Source organism: Ictalurus furcatus, chromosome 14, assembly GCF_023375685.1.
Source record: "Ictalurus furcatus strain D&B chromosome 14, Billie_1.0, whole genome shotgun sequence".
Taxonomy (NCBI): Eukaryota; Metazoa; Chordata; class Actinopteri; order Siluriformes; family Ictaluridae; genus Ictalurus; species Ictalurus furcatus.
Window position 1 is genome coordinate 31,299,318 of NC_071268.1, and position 14,176 is coordinate 31,313,493.

The following is a 14,176-nucleotide window of genomic DNA, read 5'->3' on the forward strand; positions in this document are numbered from 1 at the left end:
GCTAAATTCACAGCAATTATGGTGTACCCCACTCAAGCCCTCTAGTGCCATCAACAGGGCAAATTTGTACAATAATTATTCTGCAACGCAATGTCGTAGAAATGAGATTCCACTCTCCTCTGATTCTTTGAGTAAATCCGAGTTCAATGGACACCATCATGATCATTTCCTCTAACCGTAGAAGATAAATGATTTATAATGGCACTATCCGGTGTCACCCAGATGAGGACGGGTTCCCTTTTGAGTCTGGTTCCTCTCACGGTTTCTTCCTCATATCGTCTCAGGGAGTTTCTCCTCACCACAGTCACCTCCGGATTGCTCATTAGGATAATTTTATACATGTAAACTTCATATTCGGATTTCTGTAAAGCTTCTTTGGGACAATGTCCAATGTTAAAACTGCGATATTAAATGTAAAAAATTTAATTGAATGGAATTCTGCCATATTACATTTTTCAACCATTTTGAATATTTTTTTTGCTTCTACTCCAATAAATTTTGTCCAATCATCACCATATTTGGCATGCAGCACCATGAGACCAGCCTGGAAAAAAAGTTGTTTATCTGATTTTTTATATACAGGATGTCCATACAGCTCAAACGAATTTGATGGCAAAGTTCCCAAACAGGAAGTGAGGGTGTATCACCTCAGCAACAAGGTAAATAAAAATTCTGTGCATAAATGTCTGTATATATTGATATATCTTAGCGCCATCTGGCAGTAAGGAAGTGTACTGCCCTCTCTCTCTCTCGGAAAAATCAAACAGGTGTCACGTCTCGTGACGGAACGGAAGATAAGGCGGATGCAATCACAGTTCGAACGAGAGTTTTATTTAAAGAAAGACAGGAAGACAAATCCAAATCGTAATCCAAAACGTAATCCAAAACATGCAAGGTCAGACGATCGGCAAACAGGCATTAACTTGGGCAAGGCAGAGATCAGGGTCGTGGTACGGAAAACAGGGTCGATAAACAAAACATGAAACGTGGCATACAGCGAGGGACTGGTAGCGGAGAAACCAATAAACTAAACTAACGAGCCTAAACATGAAACAGACTATGACTATGACTATGGAACACATTAAACACATCTACTCTATTCTAGTCTAATATTCCGCATTGAGTGTTGCGAGGCATGCGGTATATATGCTGACATGATTACCCTCGCAACTGCTAACAGCTGAGGGTAATCCGGACACACATGACTTGACAACCAATGACAGTACGGGGAGGAGACATGACATAAACAATAACAAAAGCACATGTTGAAATGTCACTTCTGTCAACATTGGAAAAGCAGGTGCTCCCGCATTCGCACTTAGAGCATGCTGCTTCAAGGGGGAATCATGACAGAACCCCCCCCCAAAGGCACTGCTCCCGGAGTGCCCCAAGACATCCAATTTTTTTGGCGGCCGCAGCCCCCTGGGCAGAATGTCCCAAGCTGAACCAGGCCTCCGCACGGTGTTCTTGGCGGAGCAGGGAAACAAAGCGCTGTACTCAGCAGAGCAGGGAAGCAGAGCGACGTCCTCGGCGGAGCAGGGAAGCAGAGTGACATTCACAGCAGGACAGGCAGGCTGAACGAAGTCCTCGGCGGAGCATGAAGGCAGAGCGACGGCCTCAGCTGAACAGGAAGACTGAGCGACGGCCTCAGCTGAACAGGAATACTGAGCGACGACCTCAGCTGAACAGGAAGACTGAGTGACGTCCTCAGCTGAACAGGAAGGCTGAGCTACGTCCACAGCTGAACAGGAAGGTTGCAGCTCTGGAGTTGAGATCTCCTCGTAGATCTCAGGCTGGTGCTCTGAGGTCACCAGGTGAACCCTGGGCATGGGCAGAACTTGGGCGGCCGTGTCGGTCGACTCGGGCGCGAGCAGAACTTGGCTGTGCGTGTCGGCAGACTCGGGCTTTGGCAGAACTTGGGTGGTCGGGTCGGTAGTCTTGGGCGTGGGCTGAACTTGGGCGACCGGGTCGGTAGACTTGGGCGTGGGCTGAACTTGGGCGACCGGGTCGGTAGACTTGGGCGTGGGCTGAACTTGGGCGACCGGGTCGGTAGACTTGGGCGTGGGCTGAACTTGGCCGACCGGGTCGGTAGACTTGGGCGTGGGCTGAACTTGGTCAGCAGGTTTGGACTTGAGCATGACTTGGTTAGCAGGCTTGGACATGAGCATGACTTGGTTAGCAGGCTTGGACATGAGCATGACTTGGTCAGCAGGCTTGGACCTGAGCATGACTTGGTCAACTGGGTCAGCAGGCTTGGACGTGAACACGACTTGATCAGCAGGCTTGGACATGAGCATGACTTGGTCAACTGGGTCAGCAGGCTTGGACGTGAACGGAACTTGGTCAGCAGGTTTGGACTTGAACATGACTTGGTTAGCAGGCTTGGACATGAGCATGACTTGGACAGCAGGCTTGGACATGAGCATGACTTGGTCAACTGGGTCAGGAGGCTTGGACGGGAACGTAACTTGGTCAGCAGGCTTGGACGTGAGTGGAACTTGGTTAACTGGGCTGGACATGAGCAGAACCGGGTCAACAGGCTTGGACATGAGCATGACTCCTGGCCGTAGTGTCATTGAGGCTCTTCTGTGTAAACGTTTGTGCTGACGCCAGCTGCTCTTGAAGCATTCCTTGGAGCAGAAGAAAGCTTCCTGGAGGCCCAGCTTCTTGCAGGTGGGACATTGAAGCTGAGTCTCTCTCCCTCAGCCCTCGGTCATACATCTCGGAGAATTCTCCCCCCCGTTGGCTGGAACCTGAAGCAGATCGCTGGTTACTGCCCTGTACCATCTCCTCATAATAGAGGTTGAATGGCGGGTCCGTCTGGGGCTGTCCATTGACTCTCCACCCCAGTAAATCAAGACCACAAAGTTGTCCGGGCTGTGAAAACTCCTCCATAAACAGTTCTGAAAATTGTGAGACATCATGGAGGGCTGAGGACCCAGCACTCACCAGCTGCTCCGCCCAGTCACGGGCCGGACCACAAAACCGGGACACCATGAACCCAATCTACTGTCTCTTATTAGGTTTGGGATATACCAGGCTGCAAAAATACACCTGGCAGCTAAACAGAAACTCCAGTGGGTAGGTCCCCAATCCCGCTGTCTCTGGCGGAAGCTCGACGTCGTACCTTTGAGGAAATTGCACGGACAAAAAATGCAGCCAGTAATCCGAGCGTTCCCTGATGAGGTATTGTCCAATTACCTCCCTGGTTTCTGTAGCTTGACTTCTCTCTCGTCCTCATGCTGCATCCATGGTGTGGCAGAATATTCTGTCACGTCTCGTGACGGAACGGAAGATAAGGCGGATGCAATCGCAGTTCGAACGAGAGTTTTATTTAAAGACAGGCAAACAAATCCAAATCGTAATCCAAAACATAATCCAAAACATGCAAGGTCAGACGATCGGCAAACAGGCATTAACTTGGGCAAGGCAGAGATCAAGGTCGTGGTACGGAAAACAGGGTTGATAAACAAAACATGAAACGTGGCATACAGCGAGGGACTGGTAGCGGAGAAACCAGTAAACTAAACTAACGAGCCTAAACATGAAAATGACTATGACTATGACTATGACTATGACTATGACTATGACTATGGAACGCATTAAACACATCTACTCTATTCTAGTCTAATATTCCGCATTGAGTGTTGTGTGGCATGCGGTATAAATACTGAAATGATTACCCTCGCAACTGCTAACAGCTGAGGGTAATCCGGACACACGTGACATGACAACCAATGACAGGACGGGGAGGAGACATGACATAAACAATAACAAAAGCACATGTTGAAATGTCACTGCTGTCAACATTGGAAAAGCAGGTGCTCCCGCATTCGCACTTAGAGCACGCTGCTTCAGGGGGGAATCATGACAACAGGAAGAACAGACAAGAGGAAGGCGTGTCTCTGGACGGAAATAATAAAGAACATCCAACTAAGGCAGTATTTAGAAAATGCTGGGAACATGGAAGAGGAAATATAAAAAGTATAGGATGGGTAGCAGAGGAAATGGTGAAATCTATGAAATAGATAAAATATTCATACAGTCCCAATGTCTGCAATCCACCCCTTGGATGTCTGTAATGCCTATAGTAGACCTTAATTAGTAGAAGAAGTAAAGAAACAGAATAATGACCCAATAAAAGTATGAGTTCATCAATATATTCACCAGACATACTATGATGTGACACAAATTTATACAGATGGTTCAAAGGATCCAGAAACTAATAAAACAGGAATAGCAGTATTTGTACCACAACATGAAATAGTTATCACGAAAAGAACCCCAGATATTTTATCTGTACTTACAGCAGAGCCGGTAGATGTTGTTATGACCCTCCAGTGGGTAGAGGAAAAACGGATAAAGAAAGCAGTAATATGCTCAGATTCATTGGCAGAATTAAAGAGCATTCAGTACGGCCAATCAAAGTGTAGACAAGATCTTATTCTTCAAATAATGCAGACCATATGTAGATTTAAAGATCAGGGCACTGCTGTTTCATTTATCTGCATCCCAGCTTATGTTGGAGTAGAAGGAAATGAGGTCGCAATTAAGAATGCTAAGAGTGCATTGAAGATGAATAATATAAGAATTGACATAAAAATCAGTAAAACTGAAGCAAAGACAATTATTAGAAAAGCTCTAATAGCAGCATGGCAAAACCAGTGGGATATGGAGGAGATTCAAATGGATACAAAATTCAAAGGGAAGTAGGAATACCAAATAATGATACTGGATTTAGAAGAAGAGAAGAAGCCATAATAACAAGACTCAGAATAGGACATACAGCATTGAGTGGAAATCTGCATAAAATAAAATAAATAAAATAAAAACATCCTAATGGATTATGTAGGCGCTGTGGAATGAATGAAAATGTTAAACATGTTTTATTGCAGTGTTCAGCATACATCAGAGAACAGAAGGAGAAAAGATTATGACTTTAGAACATCTACTGAGTAAACAACAAGGGGATAAAAATATTAGAATAGCTTTGATAAGATTTCTAAAAGAAACGGGAAATTATACAAGAATATAGGTGTTTAATAGGATGTTTAAAAACCTTTAATCAAAAAGTTTTTTTGGTTTGTTTTCCCCCCTGAGCATTGACGCATCGCACTCCAGTGCAGTAGGTGGCGGTAATGCACCAAGAGCTGGTTGCCAAACGCTAATAAACAGTACAAGAAGAAGAGGGAGAGGAAGAGGAAGAAGAAGAAGAAGAAGAAGAAGGAGAAGGCGAAGTTTGTGCTTCACACAGAGAGGTCCAAAGTACAGAGTTGTAGTCAGAAAGACATTTCTCCGTGTTTTATACAGACTCTGTTATAAACATGGCTGAAGACATGATGTTGTACTGGGGCTCGGGATCTCCTCCGTGCTGGAGAGTTCAGATCGCTCTGGAGGAGAAGAACCTGCAGGGATATCAGCACAAACTTCTCTCTTTCGATAAGAAAGAGCACAGGTGTGAGGAGGTGATGAAGCTGAACCCGAGAGGACAGGTGCATATTACACCGACCAGAAGTTTCTCACTGCATCCGGAGGTCCTCGTTTATAACTCATAACTACTTATTTGTTTGTTTGTTTGTTTGTTTGTTTAGCTTCCCACTTTTAAACACGGAGACGTGGTGGTGAATGAGTCCCTGGCGGCCTGCATGTACCTGGAGGTAAGGAGGGGGAGGGGAACAGTGTCCCAGCGCCTTTCAGGGAAAGTGGCCAATGTCTGTCGCCATGTGACGTCACGGACTAATTTACATACAGATGGACGTTTTTCTGAACACAGTAGTTATAATCAGAATAGAGAACAAAAGATTATACGTTATTTCTTATAGGAAGAAGTCAACAGTACACATCTTGTTTGTCTGTGAATATATAATATTGATATGATAAATTCTCAATTAATTTTCTGAAATGTTTTGCACTTGTACAGATTTTAAAACGTTTTAAGTGACTACGTTTACATGTACAGCAGTAATCTAATTATTGACCTTAATCTGAGTAAGATAATAATGTGATTAAGGTGTTTACATGAGTCGCTTTGAGAATACTCCTGTCATGTTCCCATTTTACATGTTTTAGAACATAATTAGATTAACAGCCCGCGTCATTACGTCACCGCGCCACGCTGTCCGACGTCCCTCCAGAATTTCACGTATCAACTTACAGTTCGTCTTCGTTATGGGACCATATACAGTTTTGGATGTTTTTATTTCATTTTTTTTACGAACGCTTTAAGTGCAGTGAATTATTTGTCATGCTATACGTGCTAATAGACGACTGCTTGAAGCCGTGGGCTGCGTCTCAAACCACGCACTTACCGTCTATATAGTAGCCGAGATACATGTATTTTTACCCACTACAGGCCTATAGTAGGGAAGTATGCGGTTTTGGACACAGCCGAACTCTCTTGTTCGCCATAAAATGTTGAGAACTGCCGTGTGTGATCGTGTCCTGTCGCAAAATGCGGTGAAAACTCACATGATGTTAATAGTGTGATTAAGGTGTTCACATGTCTGTAATACACGTCCATAATGCGACTAAAACAGGAGTACTCCACCTGTCTTAATTAGATTAGAGCTTAATTCGAGTATGACCTTAATTAGATTAAGGTAAGTAAAAACTGCTATTTACATGCTAGTTTCTTAATCAAAGTATGGTCTTAATCGGATTAAGAGTGGATTGGTGACTACGTTTACATGGACAGCAATAATCTAATTATTGACCTTAATCTAAGTAAGGTAATAATGGGATTAAGGTGTTTACATGAGTCGCTTTTAGAATACTCCTGTCATGTACCCGTTTTACATGTTATAGAACATAATTAGATTAACAGCACACGTCATTACGTCACCGCGCCACGCCGTCCGACGTCCCTCCAGAATTTCACGTATCAACATACAGTTCATCCTCGTTATGGTACCGTATACACTTTTGGGTGTTTTTATTTAAATTTTTTACGAACGCTTCAAGTGCGGTTAATTATTTGTCATGCTGTACGTGCAAATAGACGACTGCTTGAAGCCGTGGGCTGCGTCTCAAATCGCATACTTACCTACTGTATAGTAGCCGAGATGCATGTATTTTTCCCCACTACCGGCCTATAGTAGGCAAGTATGCAGTTTGGGACACAGCCGAACTCTCTTGTTCGCCGTGAAGCATAAAACTGCCGTGTGTGATCGTGTCCTGTCGCAAAATGCGGTGAAAACGCTCACACGACGTTCATAATGTGATTAAGGTGTTTACATGTCTGTAATACACGTCCATAATACGATTAAAACAGGAGTAATCCACCTGTCTTAATTCCATTAGAGCTTAATTAGATTATGACCATAATTAGATTAAGGTTGCTGTTTACATGGTAGTTTCTTAATCAAATTATGGTCTTAATTAGATTAAGAGTGGATTATTGTTGTCCATGTAAACGCAGTCAGTGTTGTCCATGTAAATGCATTGGCTGTTATATAAAATAATGTAAATTAATTTATTTTGGGAAATCATTAGCAAACCTTTATATTATGAGACACTGTGTATCATAGCACTGTATTCAGAACTATATATGATATATTTTTGTTTGTTATTTACGATATGATATTCATATTGCTCAGCCCTAGTATCTATCTAACATAGTAAACAGCCTTTTGTGTGTGTGTGCGTGCGCGTGCGCGTGTGCGTGCGTGTGTGTGTGCGTGCGTGTGTGTGTGTGTGTGTGTGTGTGTGCGTGTGTGTGTGTAGAACCAGTTTAAGTCTCAGGGTACTCAGCTGATGCCGGATGATATGAAGGAGCAGGCGCTCGTGTTGCAGCGTGTGTTTGAGTCCTGCACACTGCAGCAGAAGATGTGTATGTATACTAATATAATAATAATATATAATATAGCTGTGCTGTTGTTATAATAAATCATTAATTTATAATTAATTGTATAGCATGAAGCTAATTAAATATTTTCCTCACTAAAAATAGCTCCAAGTTCTTTATAAATTATTCAGTTTTCTGAAAGAAAAGTCCTCTAAGATTTTTTTGCACAATACATCACTGCAGTGTTTTTCTTTAAGAAACATTGCTGAGTGCGTATTTGAATTTGTGGATGAAAGTAAAAGTGCAAAAGTTTTTTTTTTTTTGAGCTTGATTTGTCTGATGATGTTTTTGTGCAGCGTTATAAATAAATAAACAGCGTTCAAAAACGTTGTGGTCGATTTTAGAGCAGTTCCTGTTTTGAACACTGGGTGTCGCTGTAAAGTAAAACGGAATCAAACTCCGCTTCGTTTCCCTGCAGAATTCTGCGGTGTTTGTTTTGACTTGAGTGCTAATGTGCAGGTGGAATGACCTCAAAAAACACCTTCATGTTTGGAGCTAACTGTGCTGAGTGCTGTTTACCTCAGAACAGTGAAGTGTATAGTCATTTATAGATTTAATAAGTGAATGTCTGTATGTTGATAGATCAGAAGCTAATACGTTTATATACAGTATAACTCGTTTAAAGGGTAGAAGTGCTTCTGAGCGGCCATGTCGTAAACTCGTATGCCGTGTTTGAGGTGAAGTTGTACCGGGTAATTCCGGTAAAATCCACTATCGCTTGACCTGTAATGAAGTGTGTGTGATGCTGATTGTGCAGATGAGGGTCTGTTCTACGATCATTACATCCCTGAACCCGAGAGACACGAATCAGCTCTGAAGAGAAACCTAGAGAACCTGAAGACTGAACTCAAACTGTGGGAGGGTTACCTACAGAAGGTACACACACACACACACACACACACACACACACACACACACTGTGACACTCTCTCATCTCTCTCTCTCTCTCTCTCTCTCTCTCTCTGTAGATGGGTAAAGGATCGTTCCTGGCCGGGAGAAACTTCTCCATGGCTGATGTCATTTTCTTCCCTGTCTTTGCTTTCCTCCCACGGTTTGGGTAAGTGTGTGTGTGTGTGTGTGTGTGTGTGTGGACACTTGATAACAGATATCTCTCACTACTCAGGTGTTGCTGTGTTTAAGACACAGCTGCTCACGTAGGCAGTGTGTGTATGTATTTGTATATTCCTGTATAAAGTACAGTATGATGTTTAATGGCGTGTGCAGGTTGAGTAAGGAGCGCTATCCTAACCTGATGGAGTATTACGAGAGGGTGAAGGAGCGTCCGAGTATTAAATCCACGTGGCCTCCTCACTGGCTGGAGAAGGCTACAGGAGAGGAGACACTCAAAGACCTGTGAGGACACAAGGACACGTGGTCAGGGGATTTGGAACACAGTCGCTCACTAACGCCTGCAGTGATCTCTCTCTCTCTCTTTTACATATACAACCTGAGTCAAATTTAACCTTCACGTTATCTGTACGATTACATTTTATTCTTTCATTGTAACTCTTCTTTAAAGCTGACTGAAAAAATAACTGAATCTTTGATCTGATCTCAAGACATTCAGCACTTTTCATTTTGATTCTCACTATTTTTCTAATTAAATAAATGTATAAAATGTATAACAATGAACATTTCAGCATTAGAACAATAAAAATGAAAAAGGTCATGTTCTGTGTGTCTTCTTTAGCTTTACACCGTATCTGCGAGGCTAATGTAGTGTAATGGAGGATTGTAGCCAGCAGTTTAGCATCATGTACAGTATAAAGGTTTACAGAATAATCAGACTCCATTAAAGTCCAGTCATATGGCCACTTGAGAGAAACCAGAGCTCCTCTGTGAATTCCTAATTTCATTCTCACCTCATTAATATTTAATGATCATTGTACACCATCGATCATCTGTCTCTCTCTCTCTCTCTCCCTCCCTCCCTCCCTCCCTCCCTCCCTCAGAGATCAGATAATTAACCTGCTGTCACTGTGTCATTCACTAATGTGACCAAAGCTGTACATTGTTTTCATATATTTATTCTAATACGATGTTACAGGTATATTTTGGTTGTATTTAGGTGTAAAGTCACAGACTTTTTCCTCAGAAGAAAATTCAACTATATGCCTTTAGCTCAGGAGAAATGAAAGAGAAACTGCAGAATTATTGGTGAAAATTAAACTACTTGAAATTTTTAAGCATTATATGTTGTTGATGTTGCTGCTGTAGAGGTGCCAATATTTCTGCACTTGACTAGTTAACTAACTAACATTAACGTTAATGATTAAATTAAATGGGGAGAAGCTTCCAACCAGGAAGTGCAATTGGAAGCGCCGCCTCCTACATTATATTACATGTTAAGTGTGTGTGTGAGAGAGAGAGAGAGATCGATCTCTTCTCTGACACACTACACCTGTGATATTAATAATGAATAAGGTGGAGCTGCAGGACGTAAAGTGTTCAGATGTGAGTTCAGCTGAACTCAGGTTTGTTTTCAGGTGTGTTACAGTTGGGTTTCAGGACTTCAGGTGTATTATAGTAACAGCAGCATGTCCAAGAGAAGATGGGTCGAATTAAAGATCTGCCAGACCATCAGCTGCTCAGCTCCCACCAGACGCTCACACACACACACTCCACCAAGTAGCACTGCTGCAGGTATGTACATATTAATAACACACACACACACACACACTAACATCATGCAAACTGAAGTCATGAAGCAGAATTAGAAAAGAAAACATTCCGACTGCTGCAAACAATATTAACGAGTAGAAATGTACTGGTTTTAGTGGATGTAGCTGAATTTCTAATGGTTTTATTGGGATAATCATTTGGTTTTGCCCATTTATCATTTATTAAAGAATATAACTTTTTGCAAAAAAGTTTATTTAAAAATAACTTTTTACACTTAATGTTGTGGAAAATGAGTGAAATAAGTGAGTTCCTGTTGTCACTTACATTATAGGAGCTATAAGTATATAGCAATATAAACAGTCGTTCCCTCACCAGCCTCTCTTTATTCTCTCTCTATTTTCTCTCTCTTTATTCTCTCTCTATTTTCCCTCTCTTTATTCTCTCTCTTCAAGGTAACAAAACACACGCAGCTTGTCATTGTTTATTACCAAGAAACAGTAAAGAAGTGTAAACTCCTCTGTCCTGTGATGTGGGAAACCTAAAGTCACAGCTTCACCTCTGACTGTTACACTGCAGTCACATTTAACTAAAACCACATAAACACATTTCTCCTGACAGAAAACTTCACCACATCAACGATTACAACATTTTAAATCTGTTTATGTGGAGCGTCCGCTGTACGTGTCCCTGTGAACGAGCCGTTACTATAGAAACGATCATGTGTTAGAAGGAGCACATTAGTATAAACCTGTACTACTCTCAGAGCTGCTGTTATACAAAATTAATCAACACCTTCCAACCAATCACAATCCAGAATTCAACAGCACTGTGTAATGAATGATAATTATGAATATCCAAATGATGTAAGACTAGAATTGTGAAATGTACCAAATATACCCCAAACACACCTGAATTATTGGTTGTATAAAATATTTATGGAAAATAAGACATTATTGTTTACACAATCAGTTTGTAAGGAAGTATTGACTTTCTGAGTTATTCTGAAAATTGAAAGGCACTTGACTTGTAATATATGAAAACAAATTATCCAGTTAGATTTTAATCAATCGCATACACATATTTATTTCAAACTTAAACGTGTTTTTATGCTAATACCTAGCATTACAGCCTCAACACCACACTTGGCTAGTGCTGAACGGTTCCTAGCTCCGCGTGATGACGTCACTGCGTGATGACGTCGGGTACGCGCCGTAAGTTTACGTGGAAAAACATGGCGGCTGCAGTGGCTGCACTAGTTGGCAGTTGTCAACGTACAGCCTGACAATCCCTCATGGTTTTAGGGCGTTTTTACTGGAATTGTTTAATGTCACCTGGCCAGATTTAATCGTAGACGTCGGTGCTATTAATCGACGCTTCGCATGAAGTCATTTTATCCCGTGTTTAGGTTCAGAAAGCGCAGATATGGAGGATGAGGAGCGGCGGAGAAAGCTGGAGGCCGGTAAAGCGAAGGTAAGAGCACATACTTGTTTACGCTCTCATGTTTATCAGCTGTGTTTACAACCATTACAAACATTAAGATGAGATTTGAAGGGCTGGATTTTGTTTGTCTGAATGTTTTGACCGTTAGTACTTGTGGAGCAGGTTTGGCAGTTTTCTGGGCCGACCTCACACTGACAGCTCTGTACTTGATATCTCAGCTAGTCACAGCAGCTGCATACCTGAAATGATTTACATTTCATTTTCCAGTGCTGTAAATGTAAGCACTCTAAAATATCTTCCCTGCAGTCTTGATTGTGGTGTTTAATCTGAGCTCCTCTTAGTAATCCCAGCTGAAGCAGAACCAGAACAAACCCAAACCCAGCTCACGTCCCATCAGCACTTTCTGCCTGGAAAATCGATTTGATCTCCACTCAGTGCTTTATAAAGTGCATTAGTGTGGGATTACATTACATTACCTTACAGACTGAGTAAATCCACAGGGTGTTGCTCCTCACAGATCAGCACTGTGTTACAAAGTTACACAGCTTTCTGTCATGACATTCCCAAATTATTCCCCTGTGGATTAGACCAGAGACAGTCTCCATGCTTTAATTACATATCACATTCCTTCTCTTTCAGACCGGCTCTTCTCTTTTACACCGGCTCTTCTCTTTTACACCGGCACTTCTCTTTTACACCCCGTCTCTTCTCTTTTACACCGGCTCTTCTCTTTTACACCGGCTCTTCTCTTTTACACCCCGTCTCTTCTCTTTTACACCGGCTCTTCTCTTTTACACTGGCTCTTCCTTCCTTCTCTTTTACACTGGCTCTTCCTTCCTTCTCTTTTACACCGGCTCTTCCTTCCTTCTCTTTTACACCGGCTCTTCCTTCCTTCTCTTTTACACCGGCTCTTCCTTCCTTCTCTTTTACACCGGCTCTTCTCTTTTACACCGGCTCTTCCTTCCTTCTCTTTTACACCGGCTCTTCCTTCCTTCTCTTTTACACCGGCTCTTCCTTCCTTCTCTTTTACACCGGCTCTTCCTTCCTTCTCTTTTACACCGGCTCTTCCTTCCTTCTCTTTTACACCGGCTCTTCCTTCCTTCTCTTTTACACCGGCTCTTCCTTCCTTCTCTTTTACACCGGCTCTTCTCTTTTACACCGGCTCTTCCTTCCTTCTCTTTTACACCGGCTCTTCCTTCCTTCTCTTTTACACCGGCTCTTCCTTCCTTCTCTTTTACACCGGCTCTTCTCTTTTAGGCCGGCCCTTCCTTCCTTCTCTTTTACACCGGCCCTTCTCTTTTACACCGGCTCTTCCTTCCTTCTCTTTTACACCGGCTCTTCTCTTTTAGACCGGCTCTTCCTTCCTTCTCTTTTACACTGGCTCTTCCTTCCTTCTCTTTTACACTGGCTCTTCTCTTTTAGACCGGCTCTTCCTTCCTTCTCTTTTACACCGGCTCTTCTCTTTTAGACCGGCTCTTCCTTCCTTCTCTTTTACACTGGCTCTTCCTTCCTTCTCTTTTACACTGGCTCTTCTCTTTTAGACCGGCTCTTCCTTCCTTCTCTTTTACACCGGCTCTTCTCTTTTAGACCGTCTCTTCCTTCCTTCTCTTTTAGACCGGCTCTTCCTTCCTTCTCTTTTACACCGGCTCTTCCTTCCTTCTCTTTTACACCGGCTCTTCCTTCCTTCTCTTTTACACCGGCTCTTCCTTCCTTCTCTTTTACACCGGCTCTTCTCTTTTAGGCCGGCTCTTCCTTCCTTCTCTTTTACACCGGCTCTTCTCTTTTAGGCCGGCCCTTCCTTCCTTCTCTTTTACACCGGCCCTTCTCTTTTACACCGGCTCTTCCTTCCTTCTCTTTTACACCGGCTCTTTCTTTTAGGCCGGCTCTTCCTTCCTTCTCTTTTAGACCGGCTCTTCCTTCCTTCTCTTTTAGACCGGCTCTTTCTTCCTTCTCTTTTACACTGGCTCTTCCTTCCTTCTCTTTTACACTGGCTCTTCTCTTTTACACCGGCTCTTCTCTTTTACACCGGCTCTTCCTTCCTTCTCTTTTAGGCCGGCTCTTCCTTCCTTCCTTCTCTTTTAGACCAGCTCTTCCTTTCTTCTCTTTTAGACCGGCTCTTCTCTTTTAGGCTGGCTCTTCCTTCCTTCTCTTTTCGACCGGCTCTTTCTTCCTTGTCTTTTCGACCGGCTCTTCCTTCCTTCTCTTTTCGACCGGCTCTTCCTTCCTTCTCTTTTCGACCGGCTCTTCCTTCCTTCTCTTTTCGACCGGCTC

General features: G+C 42.7%; 2 protein-coding genes across 11 annotated transcripts in view; both read left to right on the forward strand.

Moving 5' to 3' along the window:
- The first annotated feature begins 5,183 nt into the window (after nt 1–5,183).
- Nucleotides 5,184–9,512, forward strand: gstr (glutathione S-transferase rho). Its single transcript, XM_053642179.1, has 6 exons — nt 5,184–5,492; nt 5,592–5,657; nt 7,723–7,828; nt 8,601–8,719; nt 8,812–8,900; nt 9,068–9,512. Exons 1-6 carry the CDS (start codon nt 5,325–5,327, stop codon nt 9,198–9,200), a joined length of 681 nt encoding a protein of 226 aa, XP_053498154.1. The 5' UTR covers nt 5,184–5,324; the 3' UTR covers nt 9,201–9,512.
- A 2,187-nt stretch (nt 9,513–11,699) lies between these two features.
- The window catches only part of akap9 (A kinase (PRKA) anchor protein 9), a 91,809-nt gene continuing 89,332 nt past the window's right edge, over nt 11,700–14,176 (forward strand). For all 10 annotated transcript variants that reach the window (XM_053640872.1, XM_053640875.1, XM_053640879.1 and 7 more), the window contains exon 1: nt 11,700–11,935. In XM_053640872.1, the coding sequence (XP_053496847.1) occupies nt 11,888–11,935 (48 nt within the window). In that variant the 5' untranslated portion in view covers nt 11,700–11,887. The remainder of the gene's footprint in view (nt 11,936–14,176) is intronic.

Bases quoted from the DNA above. Each gene is read 5' to 3' on its own strand.
- gstr (XM_053642179.1), top strand. From the start codon at position 5,325: ATGGCTGAAGACATGATGTTGTACTGGGGCTCGGGATCTCCTCCGTGC. The intron at 7,829-8,600 runs GTATGTATACTA...CTGATTGTGCAG, and splicing joins CACACTGCAGCAGAAGATGT to ATGAGGGTCTGTTCTACGAT. The intron at 8,720-8,811 runs GTACACACACAC...CTCTCTCTGTAG, and splicing joins GGGAGGGTTACCTACAGAAG to ATGGGTAAAGGATCGTTCCT.